At 45.4% G+C, this 27,759-nt stretch overlaps 1 protein-coding gene across 1 annotated transcript in view; it reads right to left on the bottom strand.

The window, feature by feature from the left end:
* Positions 1–2,281: 2,281 nt before the first annotated feature.
* Positions 2,282–27,759, bottom strand: part of DHTKD1 (dehydrogenase E1 and transketolase domain containing 1) — a 39,023-nt gene continuing 13,545 nt past the window's right edge. The window contains exons 8-17 of the mRNA XM_063308151.1: positions 20,777–21,089; positions 16,804–16,888; positions 13,988–14,127; positions 12,659–12,809; positions 11,207–11,313; positions 9,205–9,369; positions 7,427–7,509; positions 5,407–5,576; positions 5,037–5,122; positions 2,282–4,051 (exon numbers count right to left, since the gene is read on the bottom strand). Of these exons, the coding sequence (XP_063164221.1) occupies positions 3,950–4,051; positions 5,037–5,122; positions 5,407–5,576; positions 7,427–7,509; positions 9,205–9,369; positions 11,207–11,313; positions 12,659–12,809; positions 13,988–14,127; positions 16,804–16,888; positions 20,777–21,089 (1,402 nt within the window). The 3' untranslated portion in view covers positions 2,282–3,949. The remainder of the gene's footprint in view (positions 4,052–5,036; positions 5,123–5,406; positions 5,577–7,426; positions 7,510–9,204; positions 9,370–11,206; positions 11,314–12,658; positions 12,810–13,987; positions 14,128–16,803; positions 16,889–20,776; positions 21,090–27,759) is intronic.

The following is a 27,759-nucleotide window of genomic DNA, read 5'->3' as shown; positions in this document are numbered from 1 at the left end:
CGTGACCAGTGACGCCTTAATCGGCGCGACCGCAGGGCCGGACAGAGCGGGAGAGGGTTGCGCCTCCGCTCCCGCCCGGGGGCGCCTGGGCCAAACCAACACTGCCCAAGCCCGGGGGGAGGCCTGGCTGTCCGTTTTCTCATCGCCCCGGCCTCCCCAGCAGTCGAGGGGGGCGGTGGATCAACAACCCCCCCCCGCTTTGGAAACGGATGGGCGGTTTCCTCTCCCGGGACTGGACGGGGCGCGTGGAGCCCTTTGCTGGCAGCGTGGGCTGTGCCCGGCTGGGGATGATGGGCGGGGAGGTCCCTTTGGAAGCTGCAAGGCGTCCGTCGTCTTTCCTAAGGCGGCAGGTGCACGGGAGGAAGAAGTGGGACTGGAAGGACGCTGCTGTTCTGGGTTCTGTGCAGCACCGAATGCATTTTTTGAAAAATGAAGATTTGCAAAGAGGGCGGGTCTTAGTCGGGGTCTTTCTGCACATCTCCAAATTCCTCATCCCATCCCATTTCTACAGTAATTTCATTTTCTCAGCGTTATAAAAATAATGAAGCCGAGATGAAGGAAGAAAGGAAGGAAAGAGAAAGGTGTCAGCTATAAATAAATAAATTCAGGTGTCAGCTATGATCCATTCATTCATTTGATATAGCCACCTATCTCACCTGTACGACTGGGTGGCTTTTTAAGTTAAAAACAAGGAACACATATAAATAAATAACAAAAAACAACAGTAACAAAACCCAGTGGGAACAAATTAAATCAATTAAAAAACAATTAACCATTAAGCATAAAATGTAAAAACAAGATACAAAAATTATCTCCAGAAAGGCCCTCTATTCTGCCCTCAGTTGCCCCTGAAATCCACTGTGATCTGGTGGCCCTGCCTTTATCCATAGCAGCCTTTCTCAACCCTTTGACCCTGGAGGAACCCTATATTTTCCAGGCCTCAGGGAACCCTTGCACATTCGGGCTCAAATATAGGCCAGAAGTTACAAAATTATTATATTTGTTTCATGGGTAGGCCTGTATATATGCATTCACAGTGTTCTTAAGCTAAAAATAAAGAATTAAACTTACCTCTTTAATGTGAAGCTGCCTGAATTTGAAATGATTTTTTAAATAAATTGTGATCTCCCAGGGAACCCCTAGTGACCTCTCGCAGAACCCAAGGGTGCCACGGAACCCTGGTTGAGATACCCTGCTCTATAGGATTAAGCTTCTCCTGTCAAACTTTTATCTATTCTGGAGTCTGAGAAAACAAAACCATCTAGTAGTTTAGCTTTTCTGGCATTGGCTGCAAACTCAGCGGGCAGAATGACATTGCTTTTACCTTCTTGGTATTTATGAATGTCCTGATATTTACGACCTGGTGCATAACGCGAGACCACAGTATCTGAAGCGATAAAAGACTGAGCCTTAATGTAAATCGGCAATAACGCAAAGGAAGGTTGCCTTCTGCTTGTTCTCTGTGCTTTGTGGGGCAAGGGAGGCAGTAAGTAAGTACATTAAGGAAGGGGAAGGGGACCATCAATCTGACTTTCTGCTTCAGAAGCAAACTTGTAATGCCAGCATTGCAAATCTTCCTGCTTTCCCACCAGTATGGTTTTAGACTAACTTTTGGATACATCCAAAAGCCTGTGTTTCATTATATGTAGGGATAAAAATCTCACTTAAGATTGCTTGGGCACCACAATTTTACCTGCTGTCAAATGGATGTGGCTATTTATTGAAGGCATTTATCCCATTTGTTAATAAACTCTAGTCTTTAGCCAAACTTTGTGACTTACTGTGTTACCCAGACCTGAAATGGCCACCATCTGGATTTTGCAGAAACCAGGTACGTACTGTTAATTTGGGAGGGAATAATCCTCATCAAAAATGCTATGTGTCAATCACATATCAGCCCCAGTAGGTAGACCAGACCAGAAAATCAACTCTATAGGAAGACTAGAAATTCACTTTATTGAGATTCTAATAACAGAATCTTGCAAGCCTGATTGTGCTGTGCCTTCCTTTTTATACCCCAGTGAATCAGAGATGCTTTTGTCTGAATCATTTCTGAATATTACCTTGCTTCCCAGACTTAACAGATGTTTGAGCCCTCTTTGCCTTGGTAATGGTTCTTGTGTATTTCTGTTAAGTATGTCTCCCTTACTCTCTACAATACTTATGCTCATAGGACAAAAAAAGGACACAACGTGCCATAGGACAAGTTTTCTGCTTATCAGACACAAAAATCAGCCATTGCACTTTTTATTATTAAAATAAAAGATTCAAGACTTCAAGCGACCTTGATATTTCACTTTTATTACAGTGATATACCTTGATACTCAAGGTCATTTCTTTCCTTCCCTCTCAAAAACATCCTAACAATAAAAGCAGTTTCACATAAAATAGTTCTTCAAGTAGAAGACAGAGAGCCATCTGCCAAGGAGGCTTTAATTTGGATCCTTTTATTGAGCAGGAGTTGGACTTAGTAGCAATTTTCAACTCGAGAACTCTATCAAGGTAGCAGTTTAGACTGTGCAGAAATTTTACTCTGCCCTGGTGCCTGTCCTCTATTATCTGAACTTAAATCATCCTTGAGAAATTCCTTTTAGCCCGAAGCAGCAAAAATACAAGGATTTCCATGATCAGATCTTCCGAGGAAAGCAAGAAACATAAAATGCATTTGGATAGTGCTATAAATGTTACTTTGGGAACATGAAAAGATTTGGAAAAAAACCAGTCACAATTCCTAAAAAATTTGGTTGTAGATTCAGAAAATGCAATTAAAACATTCAAAGCAAACCAAATAAAAATGGAGAAATGATATTTTACACTATTCTATTTTTCCATAATAGAGAATATCTGTCTAATTCTTTGTCGTGACCATCCTCTGCCTCCCCTGTTTTATAGGTGTGAGAACAGAACCTACTATAATTTATTAAAGAATTGCAGTTTTCAATTTATTTTCCATCTACTTCAAATCTTCCTGGAGAAAATCTGTGTATGTGGTTGCTAAAAGTCACCATTGACTAGGTGGCACAAAATCATAATCAATTTCAAATCTAAGGCTTAGTTCCTAGGATGAACTAGCAGAGATGATGGAGAACTTTGGACCATTGATGAAGGATGCACAGCTTCATATTTAGTATGTAATAAAACAAATTCCAGGCTACCACACAGAACCTAGATAAAAAGAAGACATAATTTGTACACAGGAATTTATTTTTCTGGCAGGGAATTGCTTGGCAAAGTTATTCCACCGCCCGGAATCTGAAATGACACAGTCCAGATTTAATTGTTATTTGTATAAAGTAGGCCTATGTAACTCTTGGAAGATGGTTAAAAGTACACACATACAACAGGGTTTGTTTTAAAAATACAAACTATATGTATAATAATCTGTCATTATTTAAACATTCCCTGATTTACTATGGTTTACAAATACCTAACTTTGTTGTGAAAGGGAAATCAATTGTAATAAATATTTTATTATGCAGTCCCAGAAAAGCTTCTTTAATTTAGGAAGTTCATCCTGGGACGTTTTTTTATGGTGACTGCTAACGGAAAATACAAAATCCAAAATTTTAATTTATGGTGATTGCTAACGGAAAATACAAAATTTTACTTGTAATGCTACATGCAGGCAAGCAGGGGATCACTCTAGCTTTGTTGTAATATGAATTAAGAACTTCTGTAACAATCATTATATTGGTTTAAAATGTTGGTCTGTACCTCACACTCACCTATTGGTGCGAACCAGATAAATGTAGATACATTTAAGTCCCATCAATTTGCTATGGGACTGCAATTTTATGCAGATGTTTACATCTGCAGTAAAAGGAATAAGAAACTCCATTTTGGCTCAGGCCCCATTAATTTCAGCAGCATACCTCACAAGCAAACTGAGTTTCAGATTCTCGCTTTCTGGGCCTTGTTGTAACACCAAAAGTCCCATGGTAGGTAAGTCTCAAGCAAATGTTTCAGTAAGAAGATCTTGCTGCTGCTGCTGATGCAGAACTCCAATGCCTACGGCAGGAGCTGGTAAAGCTGGTCGACTTACAAGACAGACCTATGATGAAGTCAAAGAGGCAGCATTAGATTCTGGCCCTTTTTCAGCTGTGATTAAAATGATGCTGAAGATTCAGGTTGCAGTTCTGCAGCCTAGCTACTGTACTCAGATCACACTCCAAGCAGCCAATGGGACATACGTCACAATTCTACATAGTTACTGCATGCAGAAGTCATCCCCCTGTGTTCAGGTTCTCTGACTGCAGTAGCTATGCATGGAGCAGCACAACAGCCAAACTGAGTGCAGGATTGCAACACTGTACTGTAAAAAATACACTGAAATAGATTATTGTATTTTTTACAGCACAGTGTTGCAATCCTGCACTCAGTTTGGCTGTTGTGCCGTTCCATGCACAGCTACTGCAGAGTCAGAGAAGCCTATATAAAGTTAGTTTTATTTATTTATAAATAAAGTAATAAGATACACCTTTCTTTTACTTTCCACTTTGTCTTGGTTCAGGGCACATCTAAAGAGGAACAAGATGATAATTCAATGATCTCCTTCTCCTCATATTTTTAAGTCAGGCTTTTTCTATCCGTGCCCAAACACAGTAACTTTTCTAAAGGCCAGTGGAACCTTTCCATATCTTTCAGAGTTAGAAATCTCTTTCAACAGAACCAAAATTCTCCAAGCTTTCTGAATATTGCACAAAAAGCCTAGGAACTACGCTAATGGGAGCTTGCTCACAATTATCACAGTTCTTGGACCAATGTTAGTTTTGTTAAGGAACTAAGACTAGATACATGTCCTAGACTTGCCTACAGATAGCATACTAATCTGAACTCATTATTGTGTCTTCCATCTTATTCCCATCACGGAATTTGAGGCAGTATAACAGAGGCTGTCTCCCAAACTAGATGTCAACTTCTTTAAGTTTCAACAAAACTATAGAATCCTACGTCTTCATATCACTCACTGACTTTTCATACTTATGCTCCAGTGACTTCTCACTTCCTGACAATTTCAAGAAATCCTGGAATTTTACCTTACAAGCCAGTTGCTTTTGAAACCTTGGTGACAGAAATGTCCATGGGCCCATGTTCTGAGGTTCTTCCTGACTCCAGATGAAAGCTGCATAATAAGAAAAGCATTGTGTAGGCTCACTTCCCTTGTGGTTAATCCTCAGCAGATCATGTTCTTTGCCTTTTGGATTTTTCAATTAGGAGCAGTAAGAAGTATTATTGTCTTTGTCCAAAATATGTACAAGGTGGGACAATTTCAGTGTCTAAACAAATCCTGTGGTTGGGCCTTCTTTGTTTCCTTCATAAAGGGAACATGGGGTAAAAATCTCAATAAAAGAAAACTCTAAAACTAGGTTTTAACCAATTCTTTTCCAAAAGCTACAGCCCACCAACCTTTGGCATTAGTGAACTTATTCATCTCCTGCTGCAGAGGTTCGACTGGGAAAGGACACAGTTCTTCTAATCTTACAATTGCAATATTTTGCTTCTTTTCTTCAAGCAGCTCCCGGTGTTTGGCCAAAGTATAATAATGTTTCCCAGAACAGAGAACCACCTTGCTGACACTAGAGAGAAAGAAAAATGGAATAGTTTCAAACACACAGAGCCAAGGCAACAGGAGCAATACAACATTAACTGTTCTGGAAAAACAATCCCTAAAATGTATTAAATCTTGTTTCAGATGTTTGTTTCCTTAAGTGTCTCTCTCCCTCTCTCTTGTATAGTAGTATACATCTATATACCACTAAAACTCTCATTGTGTTTATCTGTTTGTCTGTTTGCATCCTCAAGTTGGCCCAAACAGTGCATTATACCGCAACAATTTTTGAATCTAGGTATCTAACATCCACTAACTTAAAGAATGTGTAAAACATCTGGGACCCATTACTTCTGTGGAATTGAAATTTCCATGATGTTCAGACCAGTTTTATTCGCAAAGTTGTAGCCATTGCAGTCACGTGATCGTGATTTCTGACATTCCCTGCTGGCTTCCCACAAGCAAAGTCAATGGGGAAGCCAGCAGGAAGTCAGAAGTTGCTGCCGCTCCCACTACTTTTTTGCTCATCTGTGGTCATTCTGTTGATCTGTTTAGGTAAGTAAATATTTACTTATTATGAAGTTCGTTTGCCACTACAATTATTTTTCTACTTATGATATACACTCTTCTTAGATCTTATGTTATGACCTATGGTTACAACAATAAACTTCACTACTACTACTATTCTCCTGTATTGGGGTAAAAAAAAAAATGGTCAGCGTAAAATTTAATGTTCATTCTGGTCACATCACACTGCACTACCTTTCTCTCAAAGGATGACCTAGTGGGTCACAGAGTTGTCTAGTTTGAATTAAAAGGAAAATCAGAATTGTACAGGGCCTAGCAAGGGTCTTTACAGGACCCAATGCTTTCATCAAAATGATGACATCATGTCTGTCATAATTCTGCTTTCATCATGCGTCCCCTCTTGCTCCCCCCATGGATTCTTCTGATGGCTAATGTTTAATATGACTGCAGATACAACTCACACACCCCTTTCATTCATAAAGTTTGCTGGAAAGCTTTGAGCAAGTCAGTCCATCTCGAGCTAACCTACCCCACAGATTTTAAACCTGGAGATGTTTAAACCTTGGAAGTGAAGCATGATCTTAATATGAGAAGTAACCAATGATTTTGCTTTACTCGGAACAGAGAGGGAATGTGGATGCTTGAGATTTTGTTTTATTGTTCTTGGCCTCTAAATCTCATAAATACAAATCTCATAAATACAAGAACGACCAACAGCAAGGTCGATGGACTCAGCTGCAGCAGCAACGGGTGCCCTTTTGGAAGACTTGAAAGACCGGGTTTGGAGCAGAGCATCCTGGAGAAGGTCTATCTGTGTGGTCATAAGTCAACACTGACTTGAGGGCACATAATCAGTTGGCTCTTTAAGCCACACTGTATGCATAACTCTTGCTTAGACTGTTCTTTTTACTGTGTTATAAGGCAACATGTTAAGTCCAGTCTCCTTCAGGTCAAGCTTGACCCCATTGACTTCCTGCAGTTTTCATGGCAATAATACAGAAATGGTTTCTCACTGCCTTCTTCTGGGGTGGTTGTTGACTTCACAGTCTATAAAGCTGCAAGTTCAGCTTGATTCCTGGGGATTACATGGGAACTACCATGCAGTTTTCTTAGCAAAAAACACAAATGCTTTGCCACTGTCTTTACCCAGCATTTCCTGACACTAGTTTACATCCTGAGATTTCTTGTCTCCCATCCAAATACAAAACCAGGCCTGATCTTGCTTAGTTTCAAATCCAGACAAGTTACACTGGGTGCTGCCAACTGCTGAGACCCCGTTCTATTACTTACTAGATTTATCTCTTTTTGAAATAGTAAATACAGTACTACACACTTAAAGAACCAAGTTACCATTTAGGATCCACTGTTGAATCACCAATGACGGGTCTGAAAGTTGTTCCTGGAGCCATTTCTAGTAAGCTTGACACAGCAGTCTAGGAAATAGATAAGAGGGGGAAATATGCAGGTACAAAATTTTGAGAGTTTAGAGACAAACTCTGAAAATGCTAGCCAATTAAAACTGGTTTGCCAAACATTAATCTACCGAATTATATACATGATGAAGATTGTATATAATCATTATCATCCCTTATTAGCTGGGATTTTAGTAGCTGTTTCCAGGTTGTCTACAGCCAACCCTCTTGGTTGCTTTGAAATGGATCTTCCCTCTCTCTGTCAAGGTCATCCTCTTTAGTCTCTACATGAGCTCCAGGAGATGAAACTCAAAGGTAATTGAAGTTGTTAGTAAGATTTCATGGCTCTGGCAAATAAATCTAGTAAGAAGTTGTTCTGATAAAAATATATTGACCAACTCAGATGAATGATACATATATTTTATATTAAATAAAATTACAGAGGTGAGGGTGTATACATGCACACCATGCACACATACGCACACAATTATCAATTAAACAGAATTATTGTTCTATAGATTTTCAAAGTATAAAGTCAACCAATATTTTAGGGCAAGTTTGTATTAATAGACGTATTTGGACATGGAACAAAAAATATCTGATCTGGTTCACTGTGGGCTTACACCCACCAATCATCTTCTATGTTGGGCCTTGACATGTAGGTTGTGCCTAGTAAGGGATACCGCTAACACCTCCCATATCTGCTATAATGAGCTCACATATCTACGTTTCACAATCCCCAAATATTTTTACCATATCCTTGTGCCCTCTATAGAAGGGCACTTATCTGGGGGTGCCTAAGGCCCTGTAATCATGTTGATGCAGAGATTTAATCATATCCCCTTTCAAGCTTGATTATGCATATATTCAGATGCTAAGCCCAAATCAGATGCACTTGTTCTCAAACTGCCCCATGCAACATTCAGAGTTTACAGCTGATTCCCCCTTTGACTGAAAATTTTTCAGACAGGTCTCAATAGCCAACTGTTAACAATACTATTAAACAACCAGTGTTGCAAAGTTCCAGAAAAATGACCAAATTTTGTGCATATCAACAGCGGTTAGAAACTGCTGGATCTAAACATAATCTAACTATGCTTAGTTTCTGATGTGAATGAGACTTTATGTTCAATGATTTGTATCTAGTTCTTTTGTCTATGACTGCATGTACACTAATAAAAAAGCCAATGTTAGAGAAAGGAAACATGGGCAAGCACAATTACACTACTAGATTCTGTAAACTCATTCAATTCCTGGCAGTTTTTGAGCAGGAATTAACCTTCACACATAAGCAGTGGTGTTTGCATGGTTTTAACTATATCACGGCCATGGTTAAAAAAAAAAAAAAGGCCAGATGGCAGTTATGATGATGTTATCAAAGCCAGTTGCTTTTTATATGTGCCTCACATAAAGGAAAGATGGAAGAGTGAACACAACCTGCAGACACCCTGCCCATTGATTAGAGCAGTGTTTCTCAACCTTGGCAACTTTAAGATGTGTGGACTTCAACTCCCAGAATTCCCCAGCCAGAATTCCCCAGCATGCTGGCTGGGGAATTCTGGGAGTTGAAGTCCACACATCTTAAAGTTGCCAAGGTTGAGAAACCCTGGATTAGACGAACAAACAAAAAACACCACACTGTTGTGCCAACACAACCTTTTTAACATAAATGAAAGATGAATGGTGGCAACCAAACCAGGAAGTCTTTATACGCACAGGTAACCGAAGGAGGGTTTTGGGGGAAACCACAATAAGTGGTTTCCGGAAGTTTCGAACCATCTGCCTTCGAAGTAAGTGGAAATACTGAGCTGGGGTGGTTGGATGGACAACAGACATATTTATGTGGTCGCCATCGATCCCCTCTTCTGAGCTATCGCACATCTGTGAAAGAAAAATACAACATAAAAAATAATAAAAGTGGGATATTAAATAAATAAATAAATAGATAGATAGATAGATAGATACTAATCGAAACCAGCTGACCAATTCTTTAAAACGTGTCCTTCATGGGGTTAAGAATATAAAGGTATTTTTCGCAATGTAGGTAGGGAGGTATTTAGGGGTTTTTTTATTTCTTAATAAATCTGAAGAAAGATATCATAAACTCTGGATGAAAGATTTTGTTATCATAGATTTTTATCCGTATTTACAGATAAATCGACTGCTGTAAATCGTCAAGGGAATTAAAGCATTATTTTTTTGGCAATGCAGATTGTAACCTTTAACATGTTAATCAAATTGTGGTGCCTCGTAAGCCTGAGGATGGATACAGAGCTGTCCAAAATGCCCTTTTACTGTCTTTTCTGCCAGTTCCACAGGAGGCAGTAAGTGGCTGATTTCATCCTGATTAGCAATCATCAGATGCACATAGCCAGATCTTATTACATGGAGCTCAAACTCTCAGCCAGGAAGTGAATCCATGGATTGTGCTTTAGATATTTACAGTACATCCAGGTCCTGGCATTCAGCAGAGTTGCAGGAAGAGATTCTGTATATAGAAGGTATCCAGAGGGTATATAGAGTCGTGTAAAATCTTGTACACAGGGGCATTGCATAATGTAACATCTGTTTGTCTTTCTTTCTGAGAGCTTTGGCGGATGGTATATACTGTTCTGATCATCCTCATTGCCCAGAGGCAAAATCGTATAGGGAATAAAGCTATCATATATGCTAGAGCCGTGGTTTTCAAACCTGGCAACTTTAAGACATGTAGACTTCAACTCCTAGAATTCCCCAGCCAGCATGTGGGCTGGGGAATTTTGGGAGGTGAAGTCCACACATCTTAAAGTTGCCAAGTTTGAAGAATTCTGTACCAGAACACTAGTTTCTCATTCAGTGGAATGTACTTGAGACCCTCTTGCCAAGGTCATACCTGGAACAGATTTCAATTTTCCAGACTTTGCTTTACCGGGCAACAATTACTCTTTCCACCACAAACTATTTGGATGGTGCATTTATGCAACTTCTCCAGCATTTTTGTCTATCGGTTGTTCCACGTGTGTTAAGCAACAAACCCCATCCACCAGACTAACGGCCATGTTGGCTGGAGGATGATGGGGATCGCAAGTGCAAAGCCCTGGATTGGAGAAGCCTGTGCTATAGTGTGTGCAGGCAGTCCTTGCTTAATGACCATTCATTTAATGACGGTCCAAAGTTACAATGGCCTCAGAAGAAGTGCTTTATGACTGTATTCACACTTACGACCGTCACAAACTGTTGCACCACCCCCACAGTTACATGATCGGAATTCAGGCACTTGGCAGCCGGCTTGCATTTACAACCAGCTGCAGCGTCCTGTGGTCACGTGATTGCGATTTGCAACCTTTTTTGCCAGTTTCCAGCAAAAAACGTCCATTGGGGAAGCTGGATTCGCTTAACGACCATTGTAAAAATGGTTGTAAAATTGGGTCCAGTGACATGGTGACTCACTTAACAACCTCACTGCTTAACAACCAATTTTCCTGTCCTTATTGTGGTCATTAAGTGAGGACTACCTGTAGTAGAATATGCCCCCAGACCGTGATTTCACAATCCCTGCTTACAGAACAGACAACAAAGCTCATAATCCTTCAACCAGCATAGCTAATGGATTACAGCTCCCATCATTTCAAAGCCACCATGACTACAGTGACTGGGGAACCAAGGAAGCTGTAATTTAACATGCTTAGAAAGTGTCTGGCTTAGGGAAACTGTCTTGGACTACATTGCATTTGGCTACCTGCAAGAATCGTTCAATTCGGCATGAAGAGTGTTCTGGTCCTGCACCATCATAGCCGTGTGGAAGAAGAACCACCAGCCCACTCTGCAGTAGCCACTTGGCTTCCCCTGTAGGGGAGAATATATTAAATATCAATAATGATACATCATCACAGTCCGCAGAATAAGATAGTGGTATTTCTGTCATTTGGTACCAGCCCAAATTAAGTCCCGCTAATCAAGGAGTTGATCTAGCTGTCTGCTGTTGGAAGAGAGGGTTCCCAAACTAATAACAATTCAGATGACCATTATGTAAACAGCCAGCTGCCAGCTTCTCCATTATCAGCGAAAAGACCTGCTCCTTGCTGGAACGTAAGTAGAAAGAAAATCAGAAAGTCTCTGTCCTAACATACCTGAGGAAATGTTGGCTCTAAATGGGAAATAGTTCAGTTGCTGGAATTCTTGTAACTCCATTCCATACATCTCAATAAATCTTGCCAAAGAGGACTCTAAGAATTTTGCTTGGAAGAGGATAACTTCTAGTTTTAGGCAGTGGCTAAGGAACCTACGAGCTATTCTTCCGAAGAAAGCCATTCTGAGAAAGGTTAAGACTTTTTAATATTCATTCAATAAAACTTGTCTCTCCCCAGCAGTTTATGTATTTATTTAGATTTATATGCCATCCAACTGCCAACAATTCTGGGTGGTTTACTAAAGTTATTCAAAAATTAGGCACTATTCTTCAGAAATATCTCCAAAACAAGGCAATAATAATTTTTAAAGCTGAATGTCCTTTAATTACATACAATACCTACACAAATTTACTTTACTCTCTGCACACACTAGCCTAAATGTACCTCTCCTGCTGAAGAATTTGCACATCTATCATTTAGCTGCAATATCTACTGAGCTTCCCATGAGTAACACTGCCAAAGGTTGACCCAGAACAGAGTTTTCTTATCATCATCTGCTTCCATTTAAATATTTTTTCCACTGGAAAAGTCCACACATTCAGTGGTGAATTATGAACGGTTGGTAAACTATGCATTAGGGCTGTGTCTGTTTTGAAAATGATTGAAAATATGTGCTTTGGAGCGTACAGGAACATTAATACAGCACCTCTTTAAAACATCTCTAAGTATCTCTGCTATTTCTTATTCCTATGCATGTCTACTTGGAAGTAAGTCTAACTTTATCACAGAAGCTCACTGCTTAGAAATGCAGACCAAGCAATTCTATATATTCTGTTCAATATACTATATATAGGATTTAAACCCCATCTTTAAAATACTCCTAAGGAAGCCTAGAAGAACTAAAAATACAAACCTCATTTGAACAGAGTTAAATAAAATGGTAAAATAAAAATAACTGGGCCTGAAGTTATGGGATAGGCGAAGGATCATATTAGAGTCAGCTTCAGGAGATAAGTTGTTGTAAAAGTATTTTCTATCAAACACAGATATCTGAGTCTCACCTCCAGAGATAAATGTATCAAATATTATTTGAGCTCCATTGAAGAAATCCCCAAATTGGGCCTCCCAAATGGGCAACAAATTTGGGCTGTCAATACTCATTCCATACTCAAAGCCAAGCACTGCTTCTTCTGAAAGAGGACTGTTGCTCACCTAATTGAGAATGTAAGACAGCAGCATGGAAAATGGCATATTGTCACACACACTTCTAAAGCAAAATAATTGTAGAAGCTAATAAAAGGAAGGAAGGAAGGAAGGAAGGAAGGAAGGAAGGAAGGAGGGAGGGAGGGAGGGAGGGAGGGAGGGAGGGAGGGAGGGAGGGAGGGAAGATTACTGCAGAAATAGTTTAAGGATCTAATCAGATCTGGAAGGTTCATATGAGACTTAAAACTTATACTGTATGTATGAAATTACATTGTTTTAAAAAAAACAACAAATTGGTATCCTAATCTAGAACTTGAGACATTCACAGATTTAAAATTGTGGAGTGTGTGTGTTTTAATCCATTCAGTCATGTCTGATTCTTAGAGACTGCCTGGACAAATCCCTGCAGTTTTCTTGGCAAGGTTTTTCAGAAGTGGCTTGCCATTGCCTCCTTCGAAGGGCTGAGAGGGTGACTGGCCCAAGGTCACCCAGCTGGCTCTGTGCCTAAGTCAGGACTAGAACTCATGGCCCCACAGTTTCTAGCCTGATGCCTTAACCACCACACCAAACTGGCTCTCCACATATATGTATGTATGTATATATACACTCAATCATCATTATCTGTGCATTCTCTTTCCACGGATTCACTTATACGCTTCTAGAAAAGTGTAACTCGTTTTTCATCAAATGTGGTCTTAATGCAGCTATATGTGGCCATACGCAGTACGGAAAAAAACTCCGAGAGCCTTACTGTGTTGTGCCAACATGAGCTACACCACGGGAAAGCGCATTCATCTTCTCACAGTGTTTGTTGTCTTAACAAGTCTCCACATTGTTCTGATAATAGTTCATGTGTTCTCAGTAGGATCAATGCTTCAATAACTGTGGTTTCCGTTTCTGCGAGTTTTCAAGAATGCAACCCCCATGAATAACGAGGATTGTGTGTGTGTGTGTGTGTGTGTGTATGTATGATCTGACACTTTGTGGAATGCACGTTCTATGAGGAGTAGGAAAAGCAGATTACAATACAATATTCTCACGTACTCTCAACAGGGCAAGCTAGTGTGTGACTACTTGGAAATAAATCCAACTCAGTTCAGGAAGTTTTGCTCCCAGAAAAGTACCCATGTGAAGTCTAAGTAAGGCGCAGCGTTGTGAAGTCATCTTGGTTCAACCTTCCTACTCACCTCAAGGAAGCCCTTCTGATCTGGAGACATGTGATTCAAAGGGATGTATGTTTCACCTGTCTCTTGACAAACCAGCATAGCATGCCGCTGGCTGAATGTTCCTCGGCCAACATCTTGCCCACTCAGACGAACGTTAAAACCTTGGTATAAAGCAAATCTATGGTGTAAATTGATAACAATTTGAAAGATTCAGAATCAGGAAGACCTCTCTTCTTCCTAAGGACTTTCCTCAAATCAAGACTGATTTCTTTGCAGATCTCAAGGTCTCTTTTGTCTTCTCTGCCTTGCTATAGTAAGTTTTTTGTTTATTTCTTTTACTACTGGGTGGTTCTAAATACCTCTTTCTGCATGCATTCCCCTATTTATGGGGGGGGGTCAGTTTCATGTCAAGTCGATACAGGTGGTCCTTGTTTAATGACTGCTCATTCAGGCATCATTTCAACTTGCAATGGCGCTGAACGAGTGGTAGCTATGACCAGTCTTCAAAGTTCCAGCCATCACAGCACCCCTGCAGTCACATGATCGCGATCCAGGCATTTGGCAACAAGCCCGGATTTCTGACCGTCACAGCATCCCACAGCCACGCGATCGCAATCTGCAACCTTCCCTGTTGGCTTCCCACCAGCAAAGTCAATGGGGAAGCTGGCAGGAGGTCAGAAGTCGTGATCACACGAGGTCCTCACTTAACAACCCGCACATTCCTCACTTAATGATGGTAAACGGGGACTGCTGGAACTGCCGTTGCTAAGCGGTGCAGTCCCATGACATGGAGCTTTACAACTGCATCGCTTAGTGATGGAAATTCTGGTCCCAATTACTGTAGTTAAGTTTTGTAAAATAGCTTCGGGAGCCAAGCTCACACACAGTACTCCCTCTATGTCAAATGGCTGGGAGCCAATGTTAGCCTTTAGGCAAGTCATGATCATCCCAGTCTAGCCACCTGCACAGGGCTATTTTGAGAATAAAGCAAAATACACCAAACTCTTGCTATTCAGGTCTCTGGAGAAAGTGCAATGTCCAGGAAATGGTACGTAACTGTTTCCAAGGTTAGGAATTTTCAGCTACTAACACAACATGCATAGAGGTAGTCCTCACTTAATGACAATAATTGGGACCAGAATTTCCATCACTAAGCAACACGGTCATAAAGCTCAATGACATGTGCCCTCACTGCTTAGCGACAGAAATGCCAGCACTTCCAGGTGCCATCGTCAAGCGAGTCATTGCTGGTTGTTAAGCAAGGATGTCACATAGTCACCATTTGCGACTCCTGCCAGCTTCCCCATTGACTTTGCTCATAGGAAGCCATGTGTCATGTTCACCGTTTCAATGTGCTTGGTACATTGTAACGTTTCGCATGTCATTAGCCTGATGCGTGTTTCATCTTTGAAGGGAGGACGGTTCCTGCTGGGAGTATGTTTATCTCTTGGCTGTGGGCTCGGAATGTATTTGGGTTATCTCATGTGTTCAAGGTTGCTTTCCCAGGCTAGAAGGAATGACGGTTACCAGCACCTGGGATGGGTGGTGGTGACTCTGCTGGTAGGGAGGCGGGGTTACGTTTGCAGCGAGGGTTTTTAGTTTGTATTTGGCGTGCTTTCTGTCATTCTCAGCTTTCTCTGTATTTGTCTCAAGTTTCCTAATAAATCAGATTTCATTTAGTAACCTCTTGTGAGTCTGAGTATTTGGACTAGGCAATCATTACACCATGGGGCATTGCGATGTCATAATTGCAAGCTGGGTACAAATGGCAATTACGTAACTGTAGGGACTCTGCAACTGACCTAAGTATGAGCACCACTGTAAGTCTGAACAGTTACTGAATGAGTGGTCATTACCCAAGGAGCACCTGTACGAGGAATTTCACACTAGCCTGCCTACTGCATACATTTTTGCTTGCTTCTGCTGTCCAATCCCATAGGCTCAGATAGCCACGGTGATTTCATCCCAGACAGCTCGGCTCATACAAGCAATGTTTTGAGCATCTGGTGGACTATGTCCATGCTCAAACTGACAGGCTGCACAGAATTATATAATGGAAAATTTGGAGGGAACCTTGAAGAGCCTCTAATCCAGCCCACTGCTCAGAGCACGAATCCATTAGGAGAGCACCTCCAACAGATGGCCATCCAGCTGTTCTTTAAATGCCTCCACTTAAAAAGAATCTACGACATCCTGAGGCCATCTGTTCTACTGCTGGACAGCTCTAATTGTTAGGAAATTTTTCCTGATGTCCAACCAAAACCCACTTCCTTGAAATTTAAACCCGTTGTTCCTTGTCCTAACTTCTGGCACAACTCAAGAACAATTCTGCCCTGTCTTCTGCATGACAACTCTTTGGACAGTTGCCATCCTGTATGCCCACTGTCTTCTCTCTAGGCGAAACATAACCACTGCTTCCAACTGTTCCTCATAAGGAACATGCTTTTTAATAATTCATGTTAAATATATCTAGCTGGGTTAAGCGGTTGGCCAGCTACCAAGAAGCTGAAAGAATACTGGCAAAACCAGATCAGAATAGCATCCAAATTTTTGGAAACTTGAGTCCCTGATTCCATAGAATGCCTAAAACTGACGCCCAGTCTACCAGCTGAATTTGGCAGGATACTCAGAGCTAGAAAGGTACTTTCCAGAGGATTAGAAACATGTCTAAATATTTCACAAATGGCATAAAGATCTCACCTGTCCCCTCCCATTAATTTAACAGTGCAATCACGAACTAGTTTGCCAAGCCGATTCTCTTTTTTATATACTTTTTCATTTATATTTATTTTCCTGGCTTAATAGCAGATGCAGCTCTTATATGTTTAAAGACCTACCTTGACACAGTAGAGAGCCAAAAGCTAATGCTTCAGCAGTGGCCCAGTCTAACTTTACTCCTTCTTCCATCTTCAGCACTCTTGACTGCACACCCCATGCAGAACACAGCAGAACAGAAACAAACAAAAATCATTAGTTTGTTACTTCAGCTTCTGAAAGGTCTATGTGTCTTCTCCTTCGTTTTTGGATCTTGGTCATAAACAACAGCATGTATGTCTGCAGGGTGGGGGGAAGAAGGAACAAGTGACATCATACACAACATAACCTCCTTGTGCAAATGGCACAAATTATGTAATTTGTGTCATTTGCACAACAATGTCATAATGCATGTGACACCATCATAGCTTCTACAAGACACCTATGATAACTGGTATAGTGCACTGGCTATGTCTGAACGCTTCCAAGGTAAAATTACATTACTGTGAATTTCACTCAAAGACTTTTGGGCATTCACTCTTTCTCTGTGTTGGAGGAATAAATAAAGGAAGGGAATGAATGTCTTGAAGGAAGGGGGAATTAAAAAGTGATTCAGGATCAGGTGGCAATCTGGTAGCCATCAGTAGCAATGTGCCTGCTGATATCTATCTTGGTGCTCTTCGCTGTGCATGGCTTTTTTCCTACCTTCTTTTAATTAAAAATGGGATGCTAAAATAGTGCAAGGCACTTCAGTAAAAAGTCCCTTTTTGGGAGAGATGTGCGGTGATCGAAATTTGAAATATAAATAAATAAATGCTTCTGTGGTGCCTTGCAATATTTCAGCATTATGCATACACATTTTCCTCTGATCCCTGCATCGAGCCCCCCGCCCAGGCATGTTTAGAAAATAAGAGTTATGGATGAAGCTTTGGAAAGGTGCCCTCCCACCTAGAAAGATGATTAAAATAAACTGGGTTGCCAGGGAATATCCTAGTGAGCTAGAAGTGGTTGTGGAGAGCAACCTTATCAGTTGGCCTTCTGGTCAAGAGATCCTGTATGGCAGGTAACACTCAACATTGCTACCATTTTGTCACTCGGTAAGTTTCCCAGGGCAATCATTTTGCAAAAGCACTCACAACTAGCTTTCAAAATTCCACTGTGCTCCCCGTTTCAAAAGGTTGTTGCCTCATAATAACATCCCATCCTATCCCATCCTTTTTTTTTTTCATACCAAGAAGGTTGGAAATCTTGGTCTTTTGAGTAAGAATTTTTTTCATAATGGTAGCACAACTGTATTTGCTGGTTTCAACTGATATCTGTGGGAGAAGGGGGTGTTGGCTTCCTTTTTCATTTGGCTATTAAAAATGGCTTAGCTGGAACACCAAGGCAGTCTCAGATTCAAACACTAGCATAATTAAGGCTTGCTGCATTTTTGTGCAGTAGAGGTATCATTTACCTTTAAATTAGGGTCACCCTATCAGGCCTGCAAAGAGCTACAGAGAACTCTGTGTGTTGTTAACAATATTGTCTACATTATTGTAGCCCAGATATGGTAGACTTTTAGTTTTTTCTCCAGGTCATACTGTGCCTTATCCTGCCTTTATTCAGAGGCAGCAAAGGAAAAGGTTGGGTGGGAGTAAATTTTTGGTCTAAGGTAATTTACAACAAGTAAATTAGCTTAATAATTAATTAATTAATTAAGAAGTATGAAAAAGCTGTATTTTGTCACCCTGCTTATTTAACTTATATGCAGAGTACATCATGAGAAATGCCAGGCTGGATGAATCACAAGCCGGAATTAAGACCGCCGGGAGAAATATCAACAGCCTCAGATATGCGGACAATGCCACCCTAATGGTAGAAAGTGAAGAGGAACTAAAGAGCCTCTTGATGAGGGTGGAAGAGGAGAGTCCAAAAGCTGGCTTGAAACTCAACATTGAAAACACTAAGATCGTGGCATCTGGCCCCATCACTTCTTGGCAGATAGAAGGGGAAGAAATGGAAGCAGTGACAGATTTTATTTTCTTGGGCTCCAAGATCACCGCAGACAGTGACTGCAGCCATGAAATTACAAGACACTTGCTCCTTGGCAGGAAAGCTATGGCAAACCTAGACAGCATATTAAAAAGCAGAGACATCACCTTGCCGACAAAGGTCCGTATAATCAAAGCTATGGTTTTCCCAGTAGTGATGTATGGCTGTGAGAGTTGGACCATAAGGAAGGCTGAGCGCTGAAGAATTGATGCTTTTGAACTGTGGTGTTGGAGAAGAATCTTGAGAGTCCCTTGGACTGCAAGGAGGTCAAATCAGTCAATCCTACAGGAAATCAACCCTGACTGCTCATTGGAAGGACAGATGCTGAAGCTCAAATACTTTGGCCACCTAATGTGAAGAGAGAACTCACTGGAAAAGACCCCGATGCTAGGAAAGACTGAAGGCAAAAGGAGAAGGGGACAGCAGAGGGTGAGATGGTTAGATAGCATCACCGATGCAATGAACATGAATCTGAGTAAACTCCAGGAGACAGTGGAGGACAGGAAGGCCTGGTGTGCTATGGTCCATGGGGTCACGAAGACTTGGACATGACTTAACAACAACAAATTTTGGTTGAAAGCCAGTTTGGTGTAGTGGTTAAGGCATCACGCTAGAAACTGGGAAACTGTGAGTCCTGCCTTAGGCACAAAGCCAGCTTGGGCCAGTCACTTTCTCTCAGCCCTAGGCAGGAGGCAATGGCAAACCACTTCTGAAAAACCTTGCCAAGAAAACTGCAGGGACTTGTCCAGACAGTCTCTGAGAATCAGACACGATTGAACAGACAAGAAAAAAAACCTGATTACTATATACCTCAACTGGCCAGGGAGGTGTCATTTGCTCTAAAAATTCTTGGATATGTACTTAAAAAAATTGTACCTGGAGTGTATGGGAATAGGTTGCTTGTGGGTTTCACAGAAGAAACCTAACCTCCATTACCATTGTGTGAACTGGCTCATTGTAAGAGGGACTCTGTTCAGAAATAAGCCCCACTGAGTTGAATGGGACTCACTTTCAGCCAAATGCACAAGCAACTGTGGTCTTAATTGCTTTCAAAGTAGATAAATTGTAATAAAATCCATATTTTCAAAATTGGCCTTGAAAAACCTGCATGTTTTTAAAGTTAGTTTGCTTTTAATATAAGGGCAATTGAAATAGGAACTAGTCAAGGTGACCGTTTGTTCATTCCATTCATACTGTTAGTTTAGAAAACTGACTTTATTTTTAATGATATTTCTTATCATAAACATGATGCCTAATATCATAATATCTGCAAAGCTATAAACTTTAGGACTGTGCAACACACTAGGCTCAAAGGCAAAAATGTCCTTTAGTGCACACACTGGCAACTCCTGAAACCAAACATGTTTTCCCAAACTTTAATTTCCCAAAATAGCAAATTTTACAAAACATGTTTTTGCTTTTGCATCCAATACTTAAAGTAGATTAATGATAACATCAATCTTACATCGTAGTTTATGTGCTCTATTGCCATTTTATTGGCTTTATACATCCCAAGCAAATAAAACATCATTTACAAAAATCTATTAGCTAGTGTTTATCTATTGGATAATTTGATTTATACTCCATCTGTCTATTCTATTTCAGCTCTCCATGCTTAATCTGAGCACATCATCTTCAATCACAGATTTCATTTCACAGCTCATTTCTTCCTAAAAGAAAATGATTTAATGATTTTCTTGCATTTGCTTTATTTATATGCTGCCCATTCCTGAGGGCTATCACAAACAAGACCCACACCAATCTTGAAGTTTGGTTTAGGAAAAAAGGCATTAATTTCAGCTTCCCTACAGACATGGGTTGGATTCATGAGAGAGGCCAAATTTGAACCAGCTCACAAGGATGTATTTCCAGATGTCCCAACATCACGGGGATCCACATGGGTGCCTGTATATCAAAAAAGTCAAGAATGTGGTTGCATCATCTTGACTTTTTTGATCCCTCCCCATGGACGCCCCTATACAATTTTCTGCATTTCTAGAGTTGTATTTGAGGATCTCAGACCTGAGTGTGTGTCTTCAGGATGTGGCTGTGCAGATGTAATTCTTCAGGCACCTCCACTGACTTGACCCCGACAAACTGAAGGAGTGGTACTGGAACGCCTGTATCCCATCTTGTGATCCTTGGCGTGGGCTCCACCATGCCAGTCCAGTGAGCCTGAAGATTGGGGCAAGGAGGTGCATACAAAGCCATGCTGGTGAGATGTTCATTGAGCTTAGAGTAATAGGAAGTTTTTATCTCAGAGATCTCCTCCTCAGTTGTAAGGCCCTTGGCTACAAGGCTTTCTGCGTAAGTGTCTGGGATGCTCTTCCGAGATCTATCAAGCAAAATGAGATGCAAAAATGCATGAAATGGACTTTTATCTGATTATGGCAGTGTTTCTCAACCTTAGTCATTTTAAGATGTGTGGACTTCGACTCCCAGAATTCCCCAACCAGCATGCTGGCTGGGGAATTCTGGGAGTCGAAGTCCACACATCTTAAAACGGCTAAGGTTGAGAAACACTAGATGTCATGCGCTGCCTACCTCTGAATAACGTTCAGACACTGGTTTGCAAAGCAGGCTCTGGTTTATTTCAGGGTAGGTACAACGTTGGTAGAAAAAAGCTGAGAGTGACAGGAGCGCGCCGGTGCGGGGTTTAAATACCCCGCGCCGGTCAGCGCCCCCTCGCTCTCGGTCACGTCACCCCCCTTTGTCCCATGCGTTGCCCTGCCATTGGTTGAGGGTTTCCAGGATCGCCCATCCTCAGGTTTTCATTCTTCTGCTGATTGCTTTCAGCTGGGCGATCCCCGTTGTATTGCCGCTGATGGCTTAGGTGGCTCCGTGATCCGTTTAGCTATTGTTTGTTAGCCGTTAGTCGTTGTGGGTTGATGGCTACTTAACTTGTACCCCTTCACCTATTTCCTTGTCATTGTCATGAGTGCCATTGCGCTGATGACTTTAGCTCAACGGCACTCATGACATACTGCCCCCTTTCCGAATAGTGTTCTCCCCCGGGTTTCTGGGTTTTCCCCATGGAGCTGTCAAAATGCCACATTTTTTTTTTTTTTTTTCAAAGTTCCCGCCGGAGTAGTTGTCGCCCCTCCCTTTGCTCCTCCCTCTACCACGTGCCTTCCCCGGGTGTGTCCATGGTGCGCATGCTCGGGTTCTGACCTGGCGTGCGCATGCTCCAGCCACACCCTGTTTGTTTGGCTCAGTTCGGCGAGGCGAGAGGCGTGGCTGGTCGGGTGCTTCTCAGCTCCAGGTAGGGCCCTTCTTTTCTTATTTAGAGTGCGTCGCCTTTGTTGTGTCTCTTGGGCGTTGCCCCCAGGTTGCCCTGTTGACTTGCTTGCCACTCCCCTGCGGCCGGGGGGCGGGGGGAGGGTGCTGGCGATCGTTTGTCACCACCCCGTGGGCCCGGGGCGGGGGGAGTGAGTCCCGGGGGGGGGAAGGTCCACCCAAGTCGCGGGCTTGGGGGGGGCCCTTTCCCTTGGGGCACGGGAGGCGGGGGGAGGCCTGCGGGGGGGGGTTTGGTTTTGCTGACCTTGGTTGCGGTTTGTCGGGGTATGCCCGGTGAAATGCTCTGGTCAGGTCAGGCGCGTTAACGTTGTGCGCCGCCACCCATTCCGGGTGGGGGAAGTGTTTCCACCTGACCAGATAGTGTAGGGTTCCTCGTTGCTTGCGGGAGTCGAGGATGTCCCTTATCTCGAAGTGGTGTTGCCCGTCGATCATGAGCGGTGCGGGCTGTGGCGTGCTTGGGTGCCATCGGGAGGTGGTTGCCGGTTTTAGGAGGCTGGTGTGGAACACCGGGTGGAGCCTCCGGAGGTTGTGTGGCAGGTCCAGGCGTATTGCTACCGGGTTCACTATTTGCGTGACTCGGAACGGCCCGATGTACTTAGGCCCCAGTTTTTTCGAGGGTTGGGTTGACTTTAGGAACTTGGTGGAGAGATAGGCCATATCCCCCGCCTGGAACGTCGGTTGTAGGCGCCGGTGCTTGTCGGCCTGCTCTTTGTAAGCAGCCTGTGCCTCCTTTAGCGCCGCCGTGATTACTGGCCATGCTTCCGCGATCTTCCGTCCCCAGTCGCTGGCGTCCACCTGGGGTTCCGGGGGTTGAGGTAGCTCCGGGATGGGGACGAAGTCGCGCCCCGAGACTACTTCGAACGGGGTTTTCCCCGTGCTCGTGTGGACGGCGTTATTGTATGCGACTTCGGCGAACGGGAGCAGGTCAGCCCAGTCGTCTTGGTGGTAGTTCGTATATGATCGTATAAATTGCTCTAAGGTGGCATTAAGAACCTCAGTGGCTCCGTCCGTCTGCGGATGCCAAGCCGTAGATAGGGCCTGTTGGGTCCCCGTCAGCTTCAGGAAGGCCCGCCAAAATTTGGAGGTGAACTGTGTGCCCCTGTCAGTCACCACACGTGCGGGACATCCGTGTAGCCTGTACACGTGGATGAGGAAGAGTTTGGCTAGTTGTTGTGAGGATGGGACCGACGTGCAGGGGATGAAGTGGGCCTGCTTTGAGAAGTAGTCCTTCACCACCCAAATGGCCGTTTTCTTCTGGCTGGGTGGGAGGTCCACTATAAAATCCATAGAGATTTCCTCCCATGGGCGGGAGGGTTCTGCCACCCGTTGCAGTAGCCCCGCGGGTTTGCCAGGTGCCCGTTTGGCCCTAGCGCACGTTGGGCAGGACGCCACGTAGGTTTTTACGTCTCGCCTGAGCGCGGGCCACCAGAATTGGCGCCGTGTTAGGTGTAGGGTCTTGAGGAACCCAAAGTGTCCCGCTTGCTTGGCGTCGTGTGACCTATGCAAGATCGCCTGGCGTTGCGAGTCCGGGACGTAGATTCTGCCTTCCCCCCATGCCAGGTCTTGCGCCATCGTTACCTTGTCGGGGTTTGCCAGGAACCAGGGGTCGGTTTTGAGGGCGGCGGCGAGGTCCTTGCGCATTCCCTGGTAGTTGCGGTTGGCTTCTTTCCGTCGCCGGTTGTCCCGCCGTTGGCTGCGCCGTAGCGTCGAGCTGCCTCCGTGCGCCGCTTCGGGTGGTCACGGCCATCCCCAGTTGCGAGGCGGATAGGACCGTCCCAATGGTGTCTGGGGCGGGCTCTTCGTCTTGGGGCAGCCGGGAGAGGGCGTCGGCCAGGAAGTTCTTCTTGCCCGGCATGAACTTCAGTTGGAAATCAAAGCGGCTGAAGAATTGGGCCCATCGGACCTGTTTTGGGCTAAGGCGTCTAGGCGTTCGTAGGGCCTCGAGGTTCCGGTGGTCCGTCCAGACCTCGAATGGTTGGGTGGCTCCCTCGAGTAGGTGTCGCCATGTCTCTAGTGCCGATTTCACCGCGAAGGCTTCTTTCTCCCAGACGTGCCATCGCCTCTCTGTCTCGGAGAACTTCCTTGACAGGTAGGCGCATGGTTTCAGGAGCCCCGTGGAGTCTTTTTGTAGCAGGATGGCTCCCAGGGAGAAGTCTGAGGCGTCGGCTTGGACCACGAACGGCCGTTCTGGGTCCGGGTGCGCGAGGATTGGCTCCGTCGTGAACAGCGCTTTCAGCTTGTCGAATGCGGTCTGGCACGCGGGAGTCCAATTCAGCACTGTGCCTGGGTTCTTGGCGCGTCGGGTGTCCCCCACCCCTTTGGTTTTGAGGAGGTCCGTTAAGGGGAGGGCTATCTCAGCGAACCCCCGGGCGAATGACCTGTAGAAATTCGCGAATCCCAGGAAGCTCTGTAGTTGCCGTCTGTTGCGGGGCCGCTCCCAGTTTAGCACTGCTTCGACTTTTGCGGGGTCCATTTCGATGCCGTCCCCGGAGATTCGATACCCCAAATAGTCTAGGCGCTCTTTGTGAAACTCGCACTTTGTAGGCTTTGCATAGAGCTGCGCCCTTCTGAGCTTGTCGAGGACTTGCCTGACTAAGGTTACGTGTTCCTCGTGCGTTTTTGTGTAAATGAGGACGTCGTCGATGTAGACCAGGACCCCTTTAAACAGATGTTCATGCAGTACCTCATTGATGAGCTGCATGAACACCCCAGGGGCCCCCGCGAGTCCGAAGGGCAGTACCTTGTACTGGAACGCGCCTAGGGGGCAGTTAAACGCCGTCTTCCATTCGTCCCCCTCCCTGATTCGGATGCGATAGTACGCCTCGCGAAGGTCCAATTTGGAAAAGACTTTGCCCGTGGACAGGTGGGCGAGCATGTCCTTCACCAGGGGTAAGGGGTATTTGTTGGACAGGGAAGCCGCGTTTAGGCCCCGGTAGTCGGTGCAGAGCCGTAGGGTCCCGTCTTTCTTCTCCCGGAATAAGACGGGGGCTCCGACCGGTGAGCATGCTGGCTCTATGAATCCCCTGTCTAGGTTTTTATCGATGAACTCCCGGAGGGTTGCCATCTCCTTCGGGGTCATCGAATAGATCTTTGGTCTAGGTAAGGGGACGTCGGGCAGTAGGTCGATCCGGCAATCCGTCTTGCGGTGGGGGGGTAGTTGGTCGGCTTCTGCCTCTCCGAAGACCTCGGAGAAGTCGGCGTATTGTTCTGGTAGGTCTGCTGTGGTAGCGGCATTGTCTTGTGTGGTCGCCTCCGCTCGTCCTACCGTGGGGTTGCTTTTGCCAGCTGGTACTGGTGCTCGATACTCGCCGTCGCCGAATGTGAAGGTGCGGGTCGCCCAGTTGATCCGCGGGTTGTTTTTCGCGAGCCATGGCATCCCCAGGACTGCAATGGGCCGTCCGATGGGCGTGACTACGAACGATGTGCGCTCGGTGTGAGTGCCCATTTGCAGGGTGACCGGCTCGGTTTGTAGCGTGGCTGGTTTCCCTCCCGCTGTAGAGCCGTCCAGCTGGTGGAATGCCAGCGGCGTGGGGAGGGGGAAGCAGCGGAGGTCGAGTTTGGCGACTAGGTCGGGGTGGATGAGGTTTTTTGAGCACCCCGAGTCCACTAGTGCCGCGGCCGTGGTGGCTCCGTTGCCGGCAGAGAGTTGAATTGCTGCCAATATTACGGAGCTTTTGTCGTTTCGTTGAGGTGGTCCGCGTTGCTGTCCCACCGCCTGCCTCGCCACGCGTCTCAGAGCAAGCGGGGAGCATTTCCCGCCGGCTGGTCGGGGTCGGTATTGTCCTCTTCCCCCCAGTAAGCGTCCCAGCCCTCTTCCGGTGTCGCTGTGGCCACGGTCATTCGGCGGTGAGGGGGCGGCCCCGGGTTGGGTGGTTTGGGGCTAATTTTCGGGGCGGGCTTGGGCGCGCTGGTCGGCGGTCGGTTGGCGAAGCAATCCGCCGTCTTGTGCCCTAATTTGCCACACCTCCCGCAGGGCTCCCGGTTGAACTTCTTTTTTGGGTATATGGGGCCGGCCATCCCCCCGTGTGGTGCGGGTACCTTTTTCCCGACATAGTTTGTGTCTTCCGTGGTTGTCATCAGGAAGGTGCGGTGCGCGTGTTCGGCTTTCCCCGCGAGGTGGATCCACCCGTGTAACGTTTCTGGGTCGTCGCGGTAGAGGGCCCATTGGAGAACGTCGCGGTTGAGCCCCCTTTTGAAGATTTCCAGCAGGGTGGTCTCAGACCAGTCGCAGACCTTTCCCGCGAGGGCTTTGAACTCCAGGGCGTAGTCAGGGACCGTGCGTGTGCCCTGTTTAAGTCTCTGGAGTGCGCTTTTCGCCCGTACTTTAGCTAGGGGGTCTTCGAAGTAGTTTTTCATCTCTTTGATGAAAGCAGGGAAGGTGGCGAGGGCGGGGGAGCTGGACTCGTACAGTTGGACGTACCAGTCCGCCGCCCTGTCTTGGAGTTTGATCGCCACGGCGGCGATCTTGTCGGCCTCGGAGTCATAGGAGTGTCCGTGCCTCCCCATGAACTCCCTAGCGTTGGTCACGAAAAACGAGAGTTTTGAGGGGGTCCCATCGAAGAAGATGGGGAAGTCCTTTGGGGCCCGGGCGTTTTGTGCGGCCCCGCCTCTCGCTTCCCGGGGTGTGGTGTCGGCCGCCTGTGCCGTCTGCTGGCTCTCTGCTGGCCCGTGTGGGTTCGGTGCTTCGCTCGGGGTGTGGGCTTGTGCGGGGACGTCGTTGGGTGGCGCGGGGGGCATGAGCGCCTGGAGCATGGTCCGGAGTTCCGTCAGCTGAGCCCGCATGGCCGCGAGTTCAGCTCGTGCCTCCTCGTCCACAGCCCGCGCCGCCGCTGGGGCCGGTTCCGTTGGCGCGTCCTCGGGGGTGGGTTGCCGGTGGGGTTCATCGTCCCTCCGCCGCGGGTCCGCTTCCTCCTCCGTCTGATGGGTGTCTCCGTCGTCCTCCTCCGTGTCGCTCACCGTGGGGCTGTCGCTCCACGCCCGTTGCTGGGGTGCGATGTGGGGCGCGGGGTCCTCCGCTGGTTTCGGAAGTCGTGCTGCTCCCTCCCGCGGTCGGGTTGCCTCCGTCGCCATCTCCCCTTGGGGTTGGAGCTGAGGCTCGGGTCGGGTGGGGTGGGCGTCCATGGCTCCGGGTGTCCGCGGTGCCTCTGGCCTCGGTCGGTCCTCCTCTGTCTCTTGCCGCGCGGCTCGCCCTCCTTGCCCGCGTCGTTCCGGCCTCATCTTGTTGGTCTTCTCGCCGTCTACTCCTCCCGCGGCTCGTTGTCGTCCGGTGGGGCTCGGCGAGGCTGAGTTTATGACTCTCAGCTTTATGTCATGCGCTGCCTACCTCTGAATAACGTTCAGACACTGGTTTGCAAAGCAGGCTCTGGTTTATTTCAGGGTAGGTACAACGTTGGTAGAAAAAAGCTGAGAGTGACAGGAGCGCGCCGGTGCGGGGTTTAAATACCCCGCGCCGGTCAGCGCCCCCTCGCTCTCGGTCACGTCACCCCCCTTTGTCCCATGCGTTGCCCTGCCATTGGTTGAGGGTTTCCAGGATCGCCCATCCTCAGGTTTTCATTCTTCTGCTGATTGCTTTCAGCTGGGCGATCCCCGTTGTATTGCCGCTGATGGCTTAGGTGGCTCCGTGATCCGTTTAGCTATTGTTTGTTAGCCGTTAGTCGTTGTGGGTTGATGGCTACTTAACTTGTACCCCTTCACCTATTTCCTTGTCA

Source organism: Candoia aspera, chromosome 7 (genome assembly GCF_035149785.1).
Source record: "Candoia aspera isolate rCanAsp1 chromosome 7, rCanAsp1.hap2, whole genome shotgun sequence".
In the NCBI taxonomy this organism is placed as follows: Eukaryota; Metazoa; Chordata; class Lepidosauria; order Squamata; family Boidae; genus Candoia; species Candoia aspera.
This window is presented reverse-complemented; position numbering and strand designations above follow the sequence as displayed.